This window comes from Mizuhopecten yessoensis, unplaced genomic scaffold, assembly GCF_002113885.1.
Source record: "Mizuhopecten yessoensis strain PY_sf001 unplaced genomic scaffold, ASM211388v2 scaffold2671, whole genome shotgun sequence".
Taxonomy (NCBI): Eukaryota; Metazoa; Mollusca; class Bivalvia; order Pectinida; family Pectinidae; genus Mizuhopecten; species Mizuhopecten yessoensis.
Window position 1 is genome coordinate 2,367,951 of NW_018404662.1, and position 23,308 is coordinate 2,391,258.

At 36.5% G+C, this 23,308-nt stretch overlaps 1 protein-coding gene across 1 annotated transcript; it reads right to left on the reverse strand.

Moving 5' to 3' along the window:
• Positions 1–3,496: 3,496 nt before the first annotated feature.
• Positions 3,497–12,309, reverse strand: LOC110446323. Its single transcript, XM_021491412.1, has 5 exons — positions 12,197–12,309; positions 11,769–12,009; positions 9,871–10,007; positions 7,782–7,920; positions 3,497–7,224 (listed from the first exon to the last, which is right to left on the reverse strand). The coding sequence occupies exons 1-5, from the start codon at positions 12,231–12,233 to the stop codon at positions 7,056–7,058; spliced, it is 723 nt and encodes a 240-aa protein (XP_021347087.1). The 5' UTR covers positions 12,234–12,309; the 3' UTR covers positions 3,497–7,055.
• Between the last annotated feature and the right edge of the window lie 10,999 nt (positions 12,310–23,308).

Genomic DNA, 23,308 nt, shown 5'->3' on the forward strand with positions numbered 1-23,308 from the left:
GAAATGTAATCGCTCAACTGAGCTGAGACTTATACTGGAGCAGCACGTCTCTAAGTTAATCAAAATGTATTAAACTGCTATAATTATCGCATAACAGTAGTTCGTGTAAGTGTTCTGTCTGAAACGAAAGTAGAGAAACGACTCCAGTAAACAACCACGAGGTTTTGCTGTTTATGCTACATAATCCCCAACGTTCAAGCTTCAATTCCAAATGTTGTCATTCGCATACCCCTTTGACTCTCCGCATGACCGGTGACTGGTCGTTACAGTTTCCTTTACCTTGCGATGGAATCCAGATTTATACAATGTTTTAAGGCACAACCGAACTACGAATGTGTGCTGTGGGATACTACACAGTTTAGGATCTCGACACCGATACCATTACTATGTCGGGGAGTCTTCAATTTTGAATATATCGTAGCTCATTACAGCATTAGCCGTAATGCTCCATATAATAACAATAATTCCAGCTAAATGTAACATCAAAGTTTGATATATAACTATTAATGTAAAATATTAGAACTAATTTGACATATAACTATTAATGTAAAATATTAGAACTAATTTGACATATAACTGTTAATGTAAAACGTTAGAACTAATTTGACAAACATTATTTTAAAGGAGTTCTTCTTACAGTGTACATCATCGCAATGAAATGTATATTAACCTATACTGATATAACATAGCTAACATTTTAGTGTTTAGAGTTTTGCTTTCATGATGTGAGTACCAAGGCCTGGCCTTTGGATCACAACCATTGAAGAACCACAACTTAACCACTCAATCTGCTAATAATTACATAACATTGGACGCCATTGTTAACAATGGCTGATAGACTGAACACAGAGTCTGATGTATACAGCTGATGGCCATGTCATTTATATACAGGTCTCAATCGCAAGTTCATGATTGCCGCAAAAGTTATTATCCCTGTAGTGGATTATTTGTCTCTACAGCTGTAGAAAGGTACTGACATCGACTGTAATAGAGTATGATGACATGATAAATGTTTCACAAATGTATTGAGTATCATCGGTTTAGTAGTCATCAGAACTACTTTCAAATGTTGTAAAATATAATCAACGTAGGCAGCTTGCGGCCTGAATTGATTGTATTTCCAACATTTTCGAATCCTGAGTAAGATATTCCATCATAATGTACAAACTTACGTTCATTATATCATTATATCTATTCTACCAAGTAAAATGTAATGAACGTCTTGTTCGTGTCTACTTCAGTGTCATTTCAGTGAGCAAACTAACCTAAATGATATTATTATTTATATAAGGCTGATCATTTTACGCACGGTTATATTTGTCACGTGATACGTATATGGCACACACTCTAGAGTTACAAACAGCTCATACACAACGTAAAACAAGAAACATCTGCCATCTAACATTCTAACAAATTCCAACCTATCATAAATAACTATGGGCGAACAGTTTACATAACAAGGAATGAATTAATATCTATATATCTTATACTTTGTCTCTCTTGGTAAAGCCGGTTGATGATGTACATTTATAATGTACGTTACTGTATAATAATGTAATAGCGTCCAAACCTGTATATATTTGGAAAGGATTGTTAATTTTCATTCGCCATTTAGTGGACAGACCATAAACAATTAACACTGACCTTATGTTTTACTTTATGTCGGATGTTTATTTCAATCAATCAAATCCACCAATCTGTCGACATCGCTCGCCAACACATACAATCAGCATTTGGCAGATTTACAAATACTATTTCAAATCGCTTTCGCGATAGGTTCAGTGGAACATTCTTACCGTGAGCTTGACAGGTTTTGAGCAGATTTGTTTGTCGGTCTGGTAGCAAATCGTCAAATACATGCACAATTAAATGCGGATACACTCATTCGACAAATAAAACCTGACCCACGACTCGCTTTTTTACCGGTACATTTCCGGGGGAGGTTTTTGGAAATGCGTTGGTCAATTGGAAAATATTTCACGCTCGAACATGATCTGTCGTCAAATAATCCAAGGTTATTAACCAATGAAAACGTGTCGTTACATCGCTAACGTGGTAGAAATTCAAATTAACAATGAGTAAAGCGTGTATATTATGAATCTTGCCACAGTTTAAAAGATATATTTGTGGGTAACAAGGTAACGGCAAACCTCGGGGCCGATCACGTCCGTCAGAAAATTCTACAACTTCGTTTCTTCGAACGACACACACTTGCTTACACCTGTTAGGGGAATAGTAATACTAACTTGGTTACACAGTTTAGGTTCCGTTGTATGATTATAGACCACTGTACCAGGCTAACAAATGGCCTGTATCCAGGGCCTGTATATACGACAATTATAACAGCCATGAGTGTAACACTGTTCAGATTCTTTATTTCGGAAAGTAGACATGCATTCATAAACAGTACGAGCAATTCAATATTATGTCTTTTATGACACTATTACACGAATAATTTAAAACAATATATGTCTCTTTTTGTGTCTCTTTCTTTTATTGAAGATAGTAGAGTACATCCGGCGTCACACTAGTCTCGTTCAACCAGACGCTTGATCACTTTGTAAATCTCTGTTTGACGTAGCTTACGCAGACAATAAGAGGCTGGTTTAACAAGACTAGCGTCACACATAAGCATGTCACTTGTCGTACTATGAGAACCTGTATATCATACCAGTAGCCTCTGTTATCTCTAGATCTGCGCCCTTACCATACACCATGTCTGAGATTGTTGAAATCAAACTGTGCATTCAGGCTTTTATGGAACATCTTACCGACTAGAAATGAGACTAATTAGGGTTGTTAGAATATGTTTCTGCTCTCTTATATTCCACCAATAAAATGTGATACATCGGTGTTGTTGTTTTTGTTATTTTGTGCGTATTTTAACAAACTCTTGAGTTAACAGCAGATAACCGATTTCCTAGTCATAACAAAATTCAAAAATTGTATTCTGTCAGCACGCTTCTACTTAAAAAAGGAGTTCTCCATTAAATACTCTCAATTTTATATCAACAGAGAGGTTTAAAACTGGGGATTATGTTAGAACATAATCATGCTACCTTTTGAAGTGCAGTATTTTTGCTACATGTAGGACTGGTAGGATATGTACTTATACAAATGATGGGTTTTCTGTTTTATCTTAGCTGAGGAAGGAAACGTTCAGTGCTACGGGTTAACCAACTAATATAACATTTTAAAATCCTCACCAAATAAATAAGAAAAGTTTTGTAACAACGCGAAAATAAATGTTGTACAATGTATGTAGTTGATTAGAGTGTCAAGCATTATGCCGTGATAAACGTAATGACAATTTAAATGATAATAGCTGTCAAAAAGGGGGAGGTGCCAAAATTACATAACAATGTATTAGCTACATGTGGCTATATAAGGTTTGTTACAAATACCAGGTTTAGCCATTGTTTAATTCTCAACCCAGATCATATAATCAATGATATATATATATATATATATATATATATATATATAAACAATGTACTTGTTATGAAAACAATAATAATGACAAACACCATTCACTGATTTGTAGCTTTGCTATAATAGTGGCATGCACGTAACAATCAACAGTTAGTTTCATAATCATGTTCGGACCAGTATGTTATTGTAAATAAACACTGATTCCGGTAAGCGAGGTTCTAAAATAGTATTTACAAACGCTGTGTCTGGTATAGAAATATCCTATAATAATGCATTAAAGACTCAATCTTTCCGGTGTAAAGAGGTTCTTCATAAGTATTATCAAACACTGTATCCGGACTAGAGATATTCTATATCAAGGTATTAAACATACTTACTCCAGTGTAGCGATGTTTTACACTGGTATTAACAAACACTATCTCCGGTGTAAAGAGGTTCTACATAAGTATTGTCAAACACTGTATCCGGACTAGAGATATTCTATATCAAGGTATTAAACACACTAACTCCGGTTGAAAGAGGCTCTTCACTAGTATTTACAAACGCTGTGTCCGGTGCACGGATATTTTATATTAACGTATAAAAGCACTATATCCGGTGTAGCAATGGTATGCATTAGATTTACAGATGAAACAAACACTGTATCCGGAGTAACGATGAATTTAAAAAAAAAACAAAAAACGTTTGAGGACAATTTTACGAGGTTCTATTGTTATATATGGAAACACCATATCTGGATTTATGAGTTCCTCTTGTTGATTTCTGAGATGACATGCTAAGACTTATTTGTGTGGTATCGCTCGGAGCCTTCAGGCTGCTGTCTTTTGAGTGTTTTCACCCACCCCTTTTTCACCATAATTGCTTCTAACTGTAGTCTCATCACATTTGCTTATAATGTGTCGCTTCGAAATTCATATCCTTTGCAAATTTCTCCAATCTATAATTCCGTGAGCAGGTTTCTATTGATAAACACATTTAATAAGAATGTTAAGTGATAGATATTTGTGTTTTGCATTGTATATTTGCTGTTTGTATCTCTCGATTGTGTGCCTCTCGACTATCTTAGTCGTCTTTCGTCGCATTAATTTATATTTTCATTTTTTTCATTCCACATGTATGGCGATCTTTTTTTGTGTTATGTTATTATCTTGCCTGCAAAAATAGAAATCTACTACAAATTCGAGTTGCTGTTCAATCTAAGCTAAAATTGAATTACTTTTTCTCTAATTTTCTGATTAAATCACACAAAATGTCTCTTTTTATTTTTCTCGTCTAATAAAGATGACAGAGTACTCTAAGAAATTAAGATAACTATAGAATTCCAAACTTAAAACTTTCTCTTACAATATCTTCCTTCTTGCTTTCTAATATGAAAACCTGTAATACTTGAGACGGTACTGTCAAATCATTGCCACTCTCTTCTTCCCAATTAGCTTGAGCCCCAAATAAAATTACAGGTACACCTAGTTACCTTGGACCACACATATAGCGACAGAAAACACAACATTTTACATATAAGACTAAGGCATCAATGAAGTTCTCTTAGATATGATTTATACAAACTTAGTTAAAGATTCAAACTGTTCAAATTGTTGTCATCATTGTGAACATTTATTTGTTCTTTGAGTGTCAATCTTATAGTAATTCTCGTACAGTACTGTTCCAATACACTAACATTATAAATATGCAAATAAGTTTGAGGTTACTGCTATATGGCGACGAAAACCTAGCTTTGGATGACAACTGTAATTTATTAAGACATTTGCAAACTTGTGTTATGTCCAGCGAAAGATTTTGAATATAAAATGTATGTACATATGTAGTTTTTGCCTTCCTACCTTTACTTGTATTATTTGTTATTGTCTATGTAATCGCTTGTTATTGACATGTTGATAGGAGATGGCTTCATAAGTTGCAATAACTTGTGCCTAAGCCTTTGTACCCATTAGGACAATATAGTGTTTAAAGTCAAGACTCTTTGTTCCTAAGTCAATGAGGCGTCACACACAAACATTTCACTGATCGTGCTATGTGACCCTGTAATCCATTTAAAAAGTCTCTATTATCTATCCGCCACACACCAAACTACATACCCCAGATGTTTTAATCCAGACTGTCCAGTAAGGCTTTTATGGGGCATCTTACTTGCTAGATATTAGGTCTTATTAGGTTAGTAAGACATGTTTTGTGCGTTCTTATATCTCGCTCATCAAATATGAAACATCGTTGCTGATACCGTATTTTGTACATGATCGAGAGTAATGTAACAAATTCTTGTACCGGAGTCTGATACTGTTCTATCTTGATTACTTCTTTTGATTTCAGTTTAAATTTAAATCACATTTCGTTTCATATAAAATAATTCAACTATTGAATCCTTCAATCACGCTTAGGTTGCGAAATCTCCATTAAATGCTACTAATTCTGCATCAGCAAACAGTTTCAAAACTAGGTGTCATGATAGAACATACATTGTTATCATGCTACCTTATCACATATACAGTTGTTACGGCAGTAGCGGATCATCGGCTATAGCGGATCAGTCAATAAACAAAAGCTGATTACACAAAATGTATTGATCCTAGAAAGAAATTAATTGTTTGCACATGGTAACAAGTTGTTTCTTATAATCTACAAACAAACAGAATAACTTCATATACGTATCATGTCCAGAAATCCCGTATTTTATATTTTCTCAATCTGCACCTCTAGCGATGACCGCCATCTTAGAGAACGGACGGTACGATGTAGAAATGGATTCTATTAAAATACACACTTACAACCAAATAAATATGCATTTAAATGATGAATTATGGTGTTTTGTTTCAGAATCATGTATTGTTTGGTAATCTTGGATAATGCTTACATGCGTTATTGTGTCGTATCCGATGTGTGATTTTTCGGCTATAACGGATCAGTGTTCATCTGCGCACGCGTATGCATTCGCATAGCATCGTTCAACGTGCATTCACGATTTCAAATTTCTACACATGTTTTGAGAGTTGGCACATGTATTGGAGTTATATTTAAAGTGTATTCGTTGCAAAGGCTTCAATTAATAATTAGATGCGATTAGTAACCTCTGAAAAGTGTGTTTTGAGACGTCCCATCTAACTTGAATCGTGAGTGAGAGGCCCGCCAAAGGGCGTGATCCGTTATAGCCGTACTGATCCGCTATAGCCGACAAATCGGTAGGTCTTGTTTTCCTTATTCCGTTGTGTATATTTGATTTTATGAAGATCTTTTAGTATCACTGGAGAGGTAATTAAATTTACTTTCTGAAAATATATGATGTCTTTAAAAAAAGGTTTTGCAAAAATCGTGTGTAGCAATTATATGCAAAGTGATCCGCTACTGCCGTAACAACTGTAAAATGCTAGCTATATGGTTGACTGATAAAATATATATTTATTCAAATAACGTAATTCATGCGTTCTCTTAGCTGAGGAAAGAAACGTTCAGTACAGCGGGTTAACAAACTAATATAATATAATGTCTTGAAATTCAAGTTAGCTGACAAAGTATCAAGTTTTGCAACAACACGAAACAAAACGCTGTATGTAGCTGAAGTAACAATATCGGTTATAACACAGAGTAACGCAACGCAGTAAGATGGTCTAGAGTTAACCCGCAGTCCAAAAGTCTGACAAACGGAATGTCACGCCAGGTCCAACTGTCAACATAAGATCACAGAAGCATGCCAGCCTCTTGAGACTTTCTACGTCACCACAGGCATTTACGTCGTTTTTATCAAATCCTTCAGAGTTACATCGTTCTTGCTCTATCATAATGCTGGAAAAAAATCAATTAAATTTTAAAATGAAAGCTAGCAAAAGGATACGTCATATTTACAAGTTTGCGATCATTTGTACATATTAAATACAGTCATTTTTACAAAACTTTATATCACGTTATTTCTAGATTTTTTATCTTGAATAAAGGATGCTTAACATACGCATTGTAGTAATGGAATTTATAAAATGGATCATATTGATAAAGAACTGCATCACTGCAGGTATGACTGCGTTTTAACATTTGCTGTAGGTATAGTTTCAAAGTTGAGTTTGCAATAGGTTTAATTTGGTAACAGAATTGTATGTAGGTAACAATACTATATTAAGTTATTTTTACATATATTTAGGTTGACGAGCTTGTTGTATATATTTAAGTGCATTATTGTCCTGTAAGGATCCATTTCATGAAGAAAACACTATGTGTGACTGTGCTGTGTCATACCATATGTAGCATATCATTGTTCTGTTTTTGAAGCGGTCTAGGACATTATCTGTTTATGTCATCGGCCTTCAATCTCAATTGTATCCGTTCTATTTGCAAAGAATTACACATACTGCCTGTAGGCCTGAGGACCTTTTCCCATGTCTATTGTTGGATCTAAACTCTCCGACCTGCAGGAACGCAGGACGGGTCCAACCTGGTGGGAACACTCACTTTCCCAGGCGAAGTTAGAGGTTACGAATCCATCAATCACTAGAAGAAGATAATACTTTTTGATAAGTGCTTATAATTAGTTAAAAGTAAACTTAAGTATATTAATAATAAAATATACAACATTTATTTAGCGCCCTATATACTTTAAGGGGCTTTACGACACATGAAAAATAGTATTCCTACACTGACAGTTATCAATATAGTAGATATGAATGGATACAAATCAGAATTATACATAAGTAAAGAGTTAAGACATTGATCTGCATACCCGTATGCGTTTATATTAGTGTTTTCAAGGAGTTTTGATGTGTTGAAATACATTTTTTTATGAATAGTAAACAAATTGAAATTTGCAGTAACCCCGAAAAAGTTGTAATGCAAATAAAATCTTAGCATTAACAATATTTAAAGACAAACAATAAATACGGAAATGTTAGAAAATGTGTAAATGTTTGAACGTTCTATCATTACATTTGGTCTCTTTGAAAATGGGTCCCTCCATAAAGACGATAGCCCATGAAATATGCTGAACACCATCACGTAAGCGTCATCTTTTAACAATAAATAAATCCGCTTGTAAATTTTGTGGCATTTTGAAGTATATATATTTGAATGATTTGATAATTTAGTTACCTATTAATGACAGGTTATAAAATGGTTCTTGTCATGCCTGACCGCACTTAATAGCAATCGTGACCTTGATCTCGTGTGACCCTACACAAAGGAAGAAAAGTCCAGGTGCTTTTTCGCTTTAGTTTATTTTCTTGAAGAAGCTAAATTCTCATCCCCCACATTCTAACTCGTGTGGTTGTTGGTGATCGTATAGTGGTGTATTAGTGGTCGTCTAATGATCCAGTAGTATGCAAACTGGTAGCGTGCCCTTTGGTTCCCTCAGTTCAAGTGCGTAGAGAACAATTGAGAACGGAGACCAATTTCTACTTATTGAGATTTCCTTTTCACAACTGGATTGCTATGCCCAATGTTCATAGGCACTAACTAGCTATCTGCACCAGTGTGAACATACCTAGTATGTCACATGACTGTCAAGAGAGATGTCAAATTCATATCTTTTTGAATAGATGTATCATTTCATAATTTCTACTTATTGAAATTTCCTTTTCATAACTGGATTGCCATGTCCAATGTCCATAGGCACTAAATGGCTATCTGCATCAGTGCGTACATACCTAGTATGTCACATGACCGTCACGAGTAATGTCATTAACACTTCCTCGGATAATCTTGCCAGTGCAAACCATAATTGATAATTTTCCAGTAAATAAATTGGATTTACCTATTTAGCAGATTTCAGTATTGTCGAAAAATGCTGGAGATGCTTCCGAACTTTTTGTAAAAGCTGAAATTCAGTGCTAAGATGTGGCAGTTATGTCAAACCTATGACGTTTTTTCGACTTAATGCTTTACTTTTTACCAAATCTAGATATTATTTTAAAGATTGTACACTTACTAGCATATTCGTTGGGGGCGATTAACGGAGCGATTGTTAATGTTTATCTGTCAATGTATTGGAACTCTTGTGTTTAAACTATCGGTAAGCGTAAAAGAGAATAATAAAAGCACATACATGATACCAATACACAGTAATCCCTCTGATTTCTTATAACATTAAATTTTACAAGTAGTATTACCCGATGTATGAAATGCATTTGCCTCGTTGACCTGACAAAAGATGGTCCGTTTTCTGTTTAATCAATGACATTTATCCGGAGTAAGTTTTAGGATCTTGTTAGGACCAGTTTATTAGTATATGTAAACACTATTTCCGATGAACGAGGTTCTAAAGCAGTAACTAAAAATAGCAAGTCTGGTGTAAGATATTTTACGTCAACGTACATGTATAAATCACCATTTCCGGTGAATCATGCCTTTATCGAATACAGACTAACACATAAGCTGCGAAGTGTGGTTTTATATACATTGGATGTTATATAGTCCCGGACACATTTTGAATTCATTTAATCTACTTACATCTATATAAGAATTCCGTCATTGTGCCATTTTCATAACACAGTCCACTGAACACGTGCATGTTTGCCAAAACTTCATCCGCATTAGGACAGCTTTCTAGTGTGTTGCGGTATCGATCCAAAAGAGAAGAGAGTACACTGCAAAAGTAGAATAAGTGTTCTATTTTTATTCATTTTTCAAATTAAGTTCCAATAAACATACTTCTTTTTCAAAAAGTTCATATCTGATATTCCAATGGAAGATGTTTCAGCCATCGTGTATCCAGTCCCAAACGTTAGTTCGCCCGATTATGGGGTTTTAACTAAACGATATCTTATCCTCGTTAAACCCTATTTTGTCTGGCTTCCACCGACGGAAGGCTTAAAAAGATTCTGCCAGATTAAATCATCAGTTTGATGAATAACCATCCAGTACAAAAAAACCCACTTAGAATGGCAATGGAAATGCATGCAGAAAATATTTTTCACTTAAAGAGGATGAAAAATTCATGGAGTTTGGAAAATATAGCGGTACATATGCCTTTGTTGTACAGAATAGTACATGTAAAGCAATTCAATGCATTGTAATGAATTACAAAGAGTAAAAGCTACCAAAAAGTGACATATCGCAAGTCTACTTAAGGGGTAACGATCCGTCCTTAGAATGATACAATGGGAACAACGTTTAATTGTAACAAAGTAGTCCAAATCACCCCCGTGACCTGCAGTAATATGAAATTGTACTTCTTACATTTACAAAGATATTTTGATTTGAATTGTAGCATTTATACATTTCGACCTAATGAGAAGCCACACAGTGGCCATACTGCAGAATAACTTAACGGATGTTGTTTTTGAGTTAATGGCGTCATAATTCTCCTATTCAGGAAATTAACTGAAAATGGACGATTTCTAGGCTTCGACGAGTTCATGATAGCCATCCTGTTGGACGTGTAAACGGAATTTTAGAAGAGTTCAGAGTACAATGATACACTAACAAAACAAATGAAATCGAAATCGACAACAACTGCGTTTTGGCCTTGAGGTGACAAAGCTCTGGCGGCTCTCTAACGGAGGCGGGACGACTTTGTTTCTGCACACTTGAAAACTAATACATGACCATTTGTTTCTCCATGTTTCATTTTTAATACTCAACAGAGAACAACTGTTACAGTCAATTAAGTATCCACCAAGTACTGATTGCGGTGGCCATGTTAAATACCAGATTAGAAATAGCATTACATAACGCACATCTACTCATACCCATCATTTCTCGACAGGGGACGTTGTCGTTAAAAAAAAGAAACATGCATAAGGCTGTATTCAATAGAGCCGACCCGTATGGACCTTGTACATGAATTTGTTCAACTTGTTTAAAACGATTCTTTTACGCTCTTTTTCCGAAACTAAACGGGGACAACTGATATAATTTAAATCCTAACTGAAATATATGTTCTTTTGTTCAGTTTTAGTCAAAATGTGAAATTCAAACATATTTACACTGGCTTATCATACGCTTTTATGATTTAAATAAAGCGTCAAGTACTTGCGTCTTCATATAGTATAACCACCTGCCTACGTAAATCATATTTTGGACCACTTTATAACTATCATAAATCACAACCCCTTATCCAAATAGATAGTAAACACACAAATCACATCCCCTTACCCAATTATACAGTAAACACACAAATCACAACCCCTTACCCAATTATACAGTAAACACACAAATCTCAACCCCTTACCCAATTATACAGTCAACACACAAATCACAACCCCTTACCCAAATAGATAGTAAACACACAAATCACAGCCCCTTACCCAATTATACAGTAAACACACAAATCACAACCCCTTACCCAAATAAATAATAAACACACAAATCACAACCACTTACCCAAATAAATAATAAACACTTACCTGCACATTGCAATAGCAGCGGAACGCAGATCCGCCTGGGTAATCACACCCTGTTGGAAAAGCTGTTCAGCAGTACCTCTTGTTAAATCCATCACATCAAAACTCAGTCTATGTTGTAACTCAGAGTACGAAGTGCATTCCAGCTGTCGTGTTTGTCTCCGCAATAGTAACACAGACCGGGACTCGCTTTGTGGAAAACTCGTCGCGGAGGAAACTACCAACACTATCAAACCTATCCAACCTTTAAAAAAGAAGAATTGTGAAAATACAAATATTTGAAATTTGTTTCATTTCTCTTTTATGCAGCGATTATTTCATATAAAATATGTGAGATATATACAATATTTCAGCTGTGCATATTAATTGATCAACATATCAGGATATTTCTCAGACAGAACTTATTAAACATTGGAATGAAACCGTCTTACCGAGTAGTCTGATGTGAATATCCATAGTGACCAACATGCAATTAGAGTATTCTGTTTTGAATGACTAGCGATGTAAATACGTGTTGTAATGTCCCTCCTGTATTGTACAGTCAATGGCAGAGTTTATGTATAGCATACCATACAGACAACACCGCCTAATCATTGGTTGACATTTTCATATCTCAAGCGGCAATTAGGGAAATTGAATGTAGTTAAATGCTATCATCTTCACGATTTATCGTTTGACAACTGCAGATTATTTCAGCATGCATTAAATAACATAATTATATCAAAATATATGGCAAAGTATTTTTTATTTGAAAGGCTAAAGGCCTTTCTGGTATTATGACATTGACGTTGACGTACAAGATACAAAAAGATACAAGATACAATAAACTTTATTTAACGTCGCATACAAGTGAACACGGAAAATTAGCTCTTGAGAGCTATTATTGCGACAAACATATGTAAAAATAATAATAACATATTATATTACAAGTAAAGGGAGATAATCACATATGTTAATAATAAAATAGTTATAATCATCACAGAAAAAGAAAGTATACATATCTCAGGTTTCTAAGTGATTGAGAGTCCCCTACCTACAAAGGCCCCCGGGATAGATATATAAAAATGGTGTTAATATATGAAAAGCATTAAATGTAAACAGATAAGTAGTATTCAGAATAGGTAAATAAAAGACATAGTTAATAGTGAATGAATACTTGAATATACATACAATTCTTATATAGCAAAGAATATAAATTGACAGAATATACACTATTATAGTGTGAATTAAAAATGATACCGAAATCAATTAACAAAATTTATCAAGTTTTGTAAAAAAATATATGTTAGAAAATATGGAATTAAAATACAAAAAAATTGCAGCAAATATATCGGATAGAATTAAAACATAAGAAATGAGATAAGACAATAAAAGTATCACACAATCCAAAATATCAGGTGTCAGAGGTAACCAGGGCACAGTATGAAGTATCACTCTTTGCAGATATTGCAAAGGCAGATGGGGTCATCCCAGGAATGGACCAGCCTCCTGAATTCTTTGAAGTTTTCAACTTTTCTTAAGTCATTTGGGAGACTGTTCCACACCCCGGCGGCCTGAAAAGCAAACGATTTATGTCCATACTTCACAGTGTCGACCCTGGGCACCTCTGCAGTATTTTCTTTCCTGATGTCATAATTAGACATCTTAATATTTAATGTTATGAATATATTCAGGAGAAATTTTGTTTAAAATTTTAAAAACCTCATTACCCATTTCCTTCAGACGCCTTACATGAAGCCTGTCGCTGTTGGTAATACTGAGTAAGTGTCTGAAGGATGAGTTGTGATCATTATGCATAAACCTTAAAGCTCTTTCTTGTATCTTTTCTAGCTTTCTGACACTCTTCATGGAACAAGAGTGCCAGACTAAAGGACAGTAGTTAAAATTTGAAACAATAAAAGACTTATATATTACAAGTCTACCTTGTTTGGTTAAAAAAAACTCCCAATTCGCTTTAAAATGGACAATTGCCTTGAGGCTTTCCTACACATTTCAGAGATATGAGCTTCAAAATTTAAAAATGAATCAAAGTTCACACCTAAAAGTTTGACAACACTGTCAGGAACAATATCTTTTCCTCCAATACTAAAAGACTGTATAGCATCTACCGAACGTTTACCTATACAAATGGCCTGGAATTTATCAGGGTTTGCTTTCATCTGGTTTAATCTAAACCAGTCTATTTAATTTTGAGTCATTTTCAATATTATGTTTTAAAGCATCTAGGTCTTTATTTGATTCACTGACAGTGTTGTCGTCTGCATAATTATACAATTTAAAGGATATCACATATAAAAACATATTATTTACAAATACATTAAAAAGCAAGGGTCCTAAAATAGAACCCTGGGGTACCCCTTCAGCACTTCCAGCCAGTCACCGCATTTGGAGCCAATTTTTACCTGCTGCTTCCTGCTGGTCAGGTAGCTGAACACCAGGTTAACGAGGCTTTACTCAGGCCATAGGCCTCCAGCTTACCGTCCAACAAGTTATGAGGAAGACAGTCAAAAGTCTTGGATAGGTCCATCAGTATGGCAGCGACATACTCATGGTTGTCCAGGGCTCTACGCCAATCCTCAACAAGTCGCAATAGGGCGGATTGATACCCAAATCCTGGTCGCAAGGAAAGGATGAAAAACATTTATCAAAAAGGCAGTCAGTTGATCACGCATGGTTCTTTCAAAAGATTTCGATATACAAATTAAAATGCTGACTGGTCGGTAGTTTTGTTTATCTAAAATATCTTTTTTCTTAAAAACAGGAACTACCTGTGCCTCATTGAGTCTGCAAGGCAACTCTGATCTATCAAAACAGTGGACAATCATGTCGCTCAGAGGCACACTGATGTCAGTACAACAGGCTCTAAGGAGTTTTGAAGATATGCCATCGAGACCAGCGGCCTTCTTCGCATTCACCTTAGAGATAGCCTTTCAACCACGAAAGGAGAGACATGATTAAAACAAAACTTTGACTGATCATTATTTTGTGCCCTTATCTCTTTTAAAATAGTTTCATCAGAAGAATCTTCTGTTCCAATATATAATAGCCTCATTTTCATTTAAAATTACATTATTGCATTGTGCAGAGCCCTTATTTATAGAGGTTCCTCAACGAGTGATTGTTGGTTATCGATATTTATCTAATTCGAGTTACATGCTGTAGTTAAGGTGTACGAAATTAACTAACGAGAGTTTAATAAACGTGATAAATTATTATAACAAGTTTAGGGACCTTTTTCTCCTATAACGTCCGCACATCGCCCACACATGGTGCGCACAACTGTGCGATTTAACAATCGTTCGCCCCTGTTGTGCTTTTCTCTCCGCACAACTGTGCAATTTGTTGATCAATATTACGAAATGATAAAAATATGGAAGGCTCGTATGTGCTCATCACACTAATTAAGATTATGTACAATTTTACAATGCGTGTAACACAGTATAGAGTGACCGTTAGACTGTCACAAATGGGTTTGGCTCCTCGTAACAGAACAGGTAAATATCAATTTGTGACCCGAGTTTTACCTGGCCTTTGCCTGACACGTGATACCGTATGACCGTTATGAAAACACAACTGGACGTTTAATATTTGTAATTTGCATTCGTTTTGGTCTATAGATCCCCTTCACCTGGTTTTCACACCTTGGCGAGTTACGTAACTGCCCAGGGCGGGGAAAACTACGGCCCAGGTACAAAGTTGCTATGTTTACCTGTGTTGTCGATAATGTGTTGTAATTTTACATGTGTCGACTAAGGTCGACAAACCGAACACACCATTTCTATATTAAGAAAGTATAGACAGAAATATAAGCTTATATGTAACTTGATTATAGAAACATACTAAAAAAATCAAGTGTTTATGTTTAAACACTAACCCGTATATATTGTTAAGCCATTCCTCAATTTACGCCAACCACGATTGTTATCGCACAACGTTCGTCGATCGTCCGTACAAATGTGCGCAAGGATTGATCGTCAATTTTTTTATCGTTCACACACCGTGCAACATCGTGCGCACACCGCACATCGTGTAACGTTGTGCGATCCCACAACTGTACCAACGGTGATGAGCTAGATAGAATACAGGCACATGTCATTAAGCAGAGGAACAAAAAAGACAGAGGTCAAACCTATGTGACAATAGAGACAGAGGACAACCCGATGTAACAAAGGAAGCAGAAGACAGATCAATGTTACAAAAGAGACAGAGGACAAACCTATTTTACAAAAGAGACAGAGGGGAAACCTATGATACAAAAGAGGCAGAGGACAAACCTATGATACAAAAGAGGCAGAGGACAACCCGATGTAACAAAGGAAGCAGAAGAGAGACCAATATAAAAAAAAGAGAAAGAGGACAACCCGATGTAACAAAAGAAGCAGAAGACAGATCAATGTAACAAAAGAGACAGAGGACAAACCTATGATACAAAAGAGGCAGAGGACAACCCGATGTAATAAAGGAAGCAGAAGAGAGACCAATATAACAAAAGAGAAAGAGGACAACCCGATGTACAAAAGAGACAGAAGACAACCCGATGTAACAAAGGAAAATGAAGAGAGACCAATGTAACAAAAACAAAAAAAAGAAGCAGAAGAGAGACCAATGTAACAATAGAGGCAGAGGACTACCCGGTGTAACAAAGAAAGCAGAAGACATATCAATGTTACAAAGGAGACAGGGGACAAACCTATGTTACAAAAGAGACAGAGGTGAACCTATGTTACAAAAGAGACAGAGGACAAAACTATGTTACAAAAGAGGCAGAGGACAACCCGATGTAGCAAATGAGACCGAGAACAAACCTATGTTACAAAAGAGAAAGAGGACAACCCGATGTAACAAAGGAAGCAGAAGAGAGACCAATGCAACACAAGAGACAGAGGACAAACCTATGTTACAAAATAGACAGAGGACAAACCTATGTAACAAAGGAAGCAGAAGACAGATCAATGTTACAAAAGAGACAGAGGACAAACCTATTTTACAAAAGAGACAGAGGACAAACCTATGTTACAAAAGAGACAGAGGGGAAACCTATGATACAAAAGAGGCAGAGGACAAACCTATGATACAAAAGAGGCAGAGGACAACCCGATGTAACAAAGGAAGCAGAAGAGAGACCAATATAAAAAAAGAGAAAGAGGACAACCCGATGTAACAAAAGAAGCAGAAGACAGATCAATGTAACAAAAGAGACAGAGGACAACCCGATGTAACAAAGGAAGCAGAAGACAGATCAATGTTACAAAAGATACAGAGGACAAACCTATGATACAAAAGAGACAGAGGACAAACCTATGTTACAAAAGAGGAAGAGGACAAACCTATGTAACAAAAGTTACAGAGGATAAACCTATGTAACAAAAGTTACAGAGGATAAACCTGTGTTACAAAAGTGACAGAGGACAAACCTATGATACAAAAGAGGCAGAGGACAACCCAATGTAATAAAGGAAGCAGAAGAGAGACCAATATAACAAAAGAGAAAGAGGACAACCCGATGTACAAAAGAGACAGAAGACAACCCGATGTAACAAAGGAAAATGAAGAGAGACCAATGTAACAAAAACAAAAAAAAAGGAAGCAGAAGAGAGACCAATGTAACAATAGAGGCAGAGGACTACCCGTTGTAACAAAGAAAGCAGAAGACAGATCAATGTTACAAAGGAGACAGGGGACAAACCTATGTTACAAAAGAGACAGAGGTGAACCTATGTTACAAAAGAGACAGAGGACAAAACTATGTTACAAAAGAGGCAGAGGACAACCCGATGTAACAAATGAGACCGAGAACAAACCTATGTTACAAAAGAGAAAGAGGACAACCCGATGTAACAAAAGAGACAGAGGACAAACCTATGTTACGAAAGAGGCAGAGGACAACCCGATGTAACAACGAAAGGAAAATTAAGACAGACCAACGTAACAAAAGAGACAGAGGAAGCAGAAGAGAGACCAATGTCACAATAGAGGCAGAGGACAACCCATTGTAACAAAGGAAGCAGATGACATATCAATGTAACAAAAGAGAAAGAGGATAAACCTATGTTACAAAAGAGACAGAGGACAACCCGATGTAACAAAAGAGACAGAGATCAAACCTATGTTACAAAAACTGCAGAGGACAACCCGATGTAACAAAAGAGACAGAGGACAAACCTTCGTTACGAAAGAGGCAGAGGTCAATCCTATGTAACAAAGGAAAATGAAGACAGACCATTGTAACAAAAGAGAGAGAGGAAGTAGAAGAGAGACCAATGTAACAAAAGAGGCAGAGGACAACCCGTTGTAACAAAAGAACCAGAAGACAGATCAATGTAACATAAGAGACAGAGGACGAACCTATGTTACAAAAGAGACAGAGGACAACCCGATGTAACAAAGGAAAATGTAGACAGACCAATGTAACAAAAGAGACAGAGGAAGCAGAAGAGAGACCAATGTAACAAAAGAGGCAGAGGACAAACCTATGTAACAAAGGAGACAGAGGACAAACCTATGTTACAACAGAGACAGAGGACAACCAGATGTAACAAAGGAAAATGAAGACAGACCAATGTAACAAAAGAGACAGAGGAGGTAGAAGAGAGACCAATGTTACAAAAGAGGCAGAGGACAACCCGATGTAACAAAGGAAGCAGAAGATATATCGATATAACGAAAGAGACAGAGGACAACCCGATGTAACAAAGGAAGCAGAAGAGAGACCAATGCAACACAAGAGACAGAGGACAAACCTATGTTACAAAATAGACAGAGGACAAACCTATGTAACAAAGGAAGCAGAAGACAGATCAATGTTACAAAAGAGACAGAGGACAAACCTATTTTACAAAAGAGACAGAGGACAAACCTATGTTACAAAAGAGACAGAGGGGAAACCTATGATACAAAAGAGGCAGAGGACAAACCTATGATACAAAAGAGGCAGAGGACAACCCGATGTAACAAAGGAAGCAGAAGAGAGACCAATATAAAAAAAGAGAAAGAGGACAACCCGATGTAACAAAAGAAGCAGAAGACAGATCAATGTAACAAAAGAGACAGAGGACAACCCGATGTAACAAAGGAAGCAGAAGAGAGACCAATGCAACACAAGAGACAGAGGACAAACCTATGTTACAAAATAGACAGAGGACAAACCTATGTAACAAAGGAAGCAGAAGACAGATCAATGTTACAAAAGAGACAGAGGACAAACCTATTTTACAAAAGAGACAGAGGACAAACCTATGTTACAAAAGAGACAGAGGGGAAACCTATGATACAAAAGAGGCAGAGGACAAACCTATGATACAAAAGAGGCAGAGGACAACCCGATGTAACAAAGGAAGCAGAAGAGAGACCAATATAAAAAAAGAGAAAGAGGACAACCCGATGTAACATAAGAGACAGAGGACAAATCTATGTTACAAAAGAGACAGAGGACAACCCGATGTAACAAAGGAAGCAGAAGACAGATCAGTGTTACAAAAGATACAGAGGACAAACCTATGATACAAAAGAGACAGAGGACAAACCTATGTTACAAAAGAGGAAGAGGACAAACCTATGTAACAAAAGTTACAGAGGATAAACCTATGTAACAAAAGTTACAGAGGATAAACTTGTGTTACAAAAGTGACAGAGGACAAACCTATTTTACAAAAAAGACAGAGGAAAACCCGATGTAACAAAAGAAGCAGAAGACAGATCAATGTTACAAAAGTGACAGAGGACAAACCTATGATACAAAAGAGGCAGAGGACAACCCGATGTAATAAAGGAAGCAGAAGAGAGACCAATATAACAAAAGAGAAAGAGGACAACCCGATGTACAAAAGAGACAGAAGACAACCCGATGTAACAAAGGAAAATGAAGAGAGACCAATGTAACAAAAACAAAAAAAAAGGAAGCAGAAGAGAGACCAATGTAACAATAGAGGCAGAGGACTACCCGTTGTAACAAAGAAAGCAGAAGACAGATCAATGTTACAAAGGAGACAGGGGACAAACCTATGTTACAAAAGAGACAGAGGTGAACCTATGTTACAAAAGAGACAGAGGACAAAACTATGTTTCAAAAGATGCAGAGGACAACCCGATGTAACAAATGAGACCGAGAACAAACCTATGTTACAAAAGAGAAAGAGGACAACCCGATGTAACAAAAGAGACAGAGGACAAACCTATGTTACGAAAGAGGCAGAGGACAACCCGATGTAACAACGAAAGGAAAATTAAGACAGACCAACGTAACAAAAGAGACAGAGGAAGCAGAAGAGAGACCAATGTCACAATAGAGGCAGAGGACAACCCATTGTAACAAAGGAAGCAGATGACATATCAATGTAACAAAAGAGAAAGAGGATAAACCTATGTTACAAAAGAGACAGAGGACAACCCGATGTAACAAAAGAGACAGAGATCAAACCTATGTTACAAAAACTGCAGAGGACAACCCGATGTAACAAAAGAGACAGAGGACAAACCTTCGTTACGAAAGAGGCAGAGGTCAAACCTATGTAACAAAGGAAAATGAAGACAGACCATTGTAACAAAAGAGAGAGAGGAAGTAGAAGAGAGACCAATGTAACAAAAGAGGCAGAGGACAACCCGTTGTAACAAAAGAACCAGAAGACAGATCAATGTAACATAAGAGACAGAGGACAAACCTATGTTACAAAAGAGACAGAGGACAACCCGATGTAACAAAGGAAAATGTAGACAGACCAATGTAACAAAAGAGACAGAGGAAGCAGAAGAGAGACCAATGTAACAAAAGAGGCAGAGGACAAACCTATGTAACAACAGAGACATAGGACAACCAGATGTAACAAAGGAAAATGAAGACAGACCAACGTAACAAAAGAGACAGAGGAGGTAGAAGAGAGATCAATGTTACAAAAGAGGCAGAAGACAACCCGATGTAACAAAGGAAGCAGAAGATATATCGATATAACGAAAGAGACAGAGGCCAACCCGATGTAACAAAGGAAGCAGAAGAGAGACCAATGCAACACAAGAGACAGAGGACAAACCTATGTTACAAAATAGACAGAGGACAAACCTATGTAACAAAAGAGGTAGAGATCAACCCGATGTAACAAAGGAAGCAGAAGAGAGACCAATGTAACAAAAGAGGCAGAGGAAGCAGAAGAAAGACCAATGTAACAAAAGAGGCAGAGGACAACCCGTTGTAACAAAGGAAGCAGAAGACAGATCAATGTTACAAAGGAGACAGAGGACAGACCTATGTAACAAAAGAGGTAGAGGACAACCCGTTGTAACAAAGGAAGCAGAAGAAAGACCAATGTAGCAAAAGAGACAGAGGACAGACCTATGTAACAAAAGAGGTAGAGGACAACCCGATGTAACAAAGGAAAATGAAGACAGACCAATGTAACAAAAGAGGTAGAGGACAACCCGTTGTAACAAAGGAAGCAGAAGAAAGACCAATGTAGCAAAAGAGACAGAGGACAGACCTATGTAACAAAAGAGGTAGAGGACAACCCGATGTAACAAAGGAAAATGAAGACAGACCAATGTAACAAAAGAGGTAGAGGACAACCCGTTGTAACAAAGGAAGCAGAAGAAAGACCAATGTAACAAAAGAGACAGAGGACAACCCGTTGTAACAAAGGAAGCAGAAGAAAGACCAATGTAGCAAAAGAGACAGAGGACAGACCTATGTAACAAAAGAGGTAGAGGACAACCCGATGTAACAAAGGAAAATGAAGACAGACCAATGTAACAAAAGAGGTAGAGGACAACCCGTTGTAACAAAGGAAGCAGAAGAAAGACCAATGTAACAAAAGAGACAGAGGACAACCCGTTGTAACAAAGGAAGCAGAAGAAAGACCAATGTAGCAAAAGAGACAGAGGACAGACCTATGTAACAAAAGAGGTAGAGGACAACCCGATGTAACAAAGGAAAATGAAGACAGACCAATGTAACAAAAGAGACAGAGGAAGCAGCAGAGAGACCAATTTAACAAAAGAGGCAGAGAACAAACCTATGTAACAAAAGAGACAGAGGGCAAACCTATGTAACAAAAGAGACAGAGGACAAACCTATGTTACAAAAGAGACAGAGGACAAAATTATGTTACAAAAGAGACAGAGGACAACCCGATGTAACAAAGGAAGCAGAAGAGAGACAAAGAAGTCAGAACACATTCCAACAAAGGAGGTAGCAGTCAGACCGATGATACAAAGGAGGTAGCAGTCAGACCGAGAGGACAACCCGATGTAACAAAAGAGACAGAGGACAACCCGGTGGAACAAAGGAAGCAGAAGAGAGACAAAGAAGTCAGAACACATTCCAACAAAGGAGGCAGCAGTCAGACAGATGATACAAAGGAGGAAGCAGTAAGTCCGATGATTCAAAGGAGGTAGCAGTCAGGCCGATGATACAAAGGAGGTAGAAGTCAGACCGATGGTACAAAGGAGGTAGCAGTCGGTCCGATGATACAAAGGAGGTAGCAGTCAGACCGATGATACAAAGGGGACAGAAAAGAAATACTAATTTTAACAAAGGGGATTGGAAACAAACTAACTCGACAAAGAAAGTATAGTCATTGATTTATATAACAAAGAGGACGGAGGACAGACATCGTTAAACAAGAGACAGATGGCTCGAAGGGGATGAATGGACGAAGGGGATGAATGATAATCTAGATTTCATTGGAAACAAAGGACTGTTTTCCTAAGGAACAATATTATATAATGCTGTGTAAAACATTCTTGAATGACTGAAAAACGATAAGGACTAACAAATGTATTGCAGACATTAAAATCATCGTTATTGACCTATAACAGTCATTGATTAGTACTGGAAACAAAATCAGTACTAACCTAGTCTCCATTGTGATTCAGTTCTGTCTCGTGGGATATATATTTTCGTTTTAATTAATGAAAAGGTCAATCGAAACTCCAATTATATTTATCTAATAAGACCATATGAATCAATATTTACATGCCTGTTATTTTTAGTTAAAGATAAATTTATAATTAGATTTACATGAATTGGCCATTCAAATTTAATTCTTAAAATCAATAAAATTGGTTTTGAATTATTTACAACCAATCAAATAATTACATTTTACATTTAATAATTTCGTGGTAATGTGGTAATACAAAAGCAGTTTAGGTTAAGCGCTCACAATCCGAAATCGGTCCGATGGAATGTCACACAATGCCAGGCCCCATGTAAAAGGAAATATCGAGAATGCAAGACAGAATCTTGGGACTTTGCATGTCTCCACAATCACTATCATTCAAACCATCAGAATTGCAGTGTTAATGGTCAATCCTAATTCTGTAAAATAACATGCATATTGAAAGTGGAAAGAAGTCACATTTTGACTTCTTATGCGAATACGTCAGACAACCGCTACCCAGCATCAAAGCACAATTATAGTTCTCTATGTTATAGTTATTTATGGAAATAAAATAGCACACGTCAATACATTTGAATGTGACATTAAAGTGTCGGGCAAGTATCTATTGATACATTTATTCAACAAACTCACCATACCATCCATTAACTACTGATATTG

What these genes read in the sequence shown, in the direction of transcription:
- LOC110446323 (XM_021491412.1), bottom strand. Translation starts at nt 12,233, where the DNA reads ATGTTGGTCACTATGGATATTCACATCAGACTACTCG. An exon ending in TATTCACATCAGACTACTCG is followed by an intron (nt 12,010 to 12,196) that starts GTAAGACGGTTT and finishes TCTTTTTTAAAG; the next exon opens with GTTGGATAGGTTTGATAGTG. An exon ending in GGTCCTCAGGCCTACAGGCA is followed by an intron (nt 7,225 to 7,781) that starts GTATGTGTAATT and finishes ATTTTTTTCCAG; the next exon opens with CATTATGATAGAGCAAGAAC.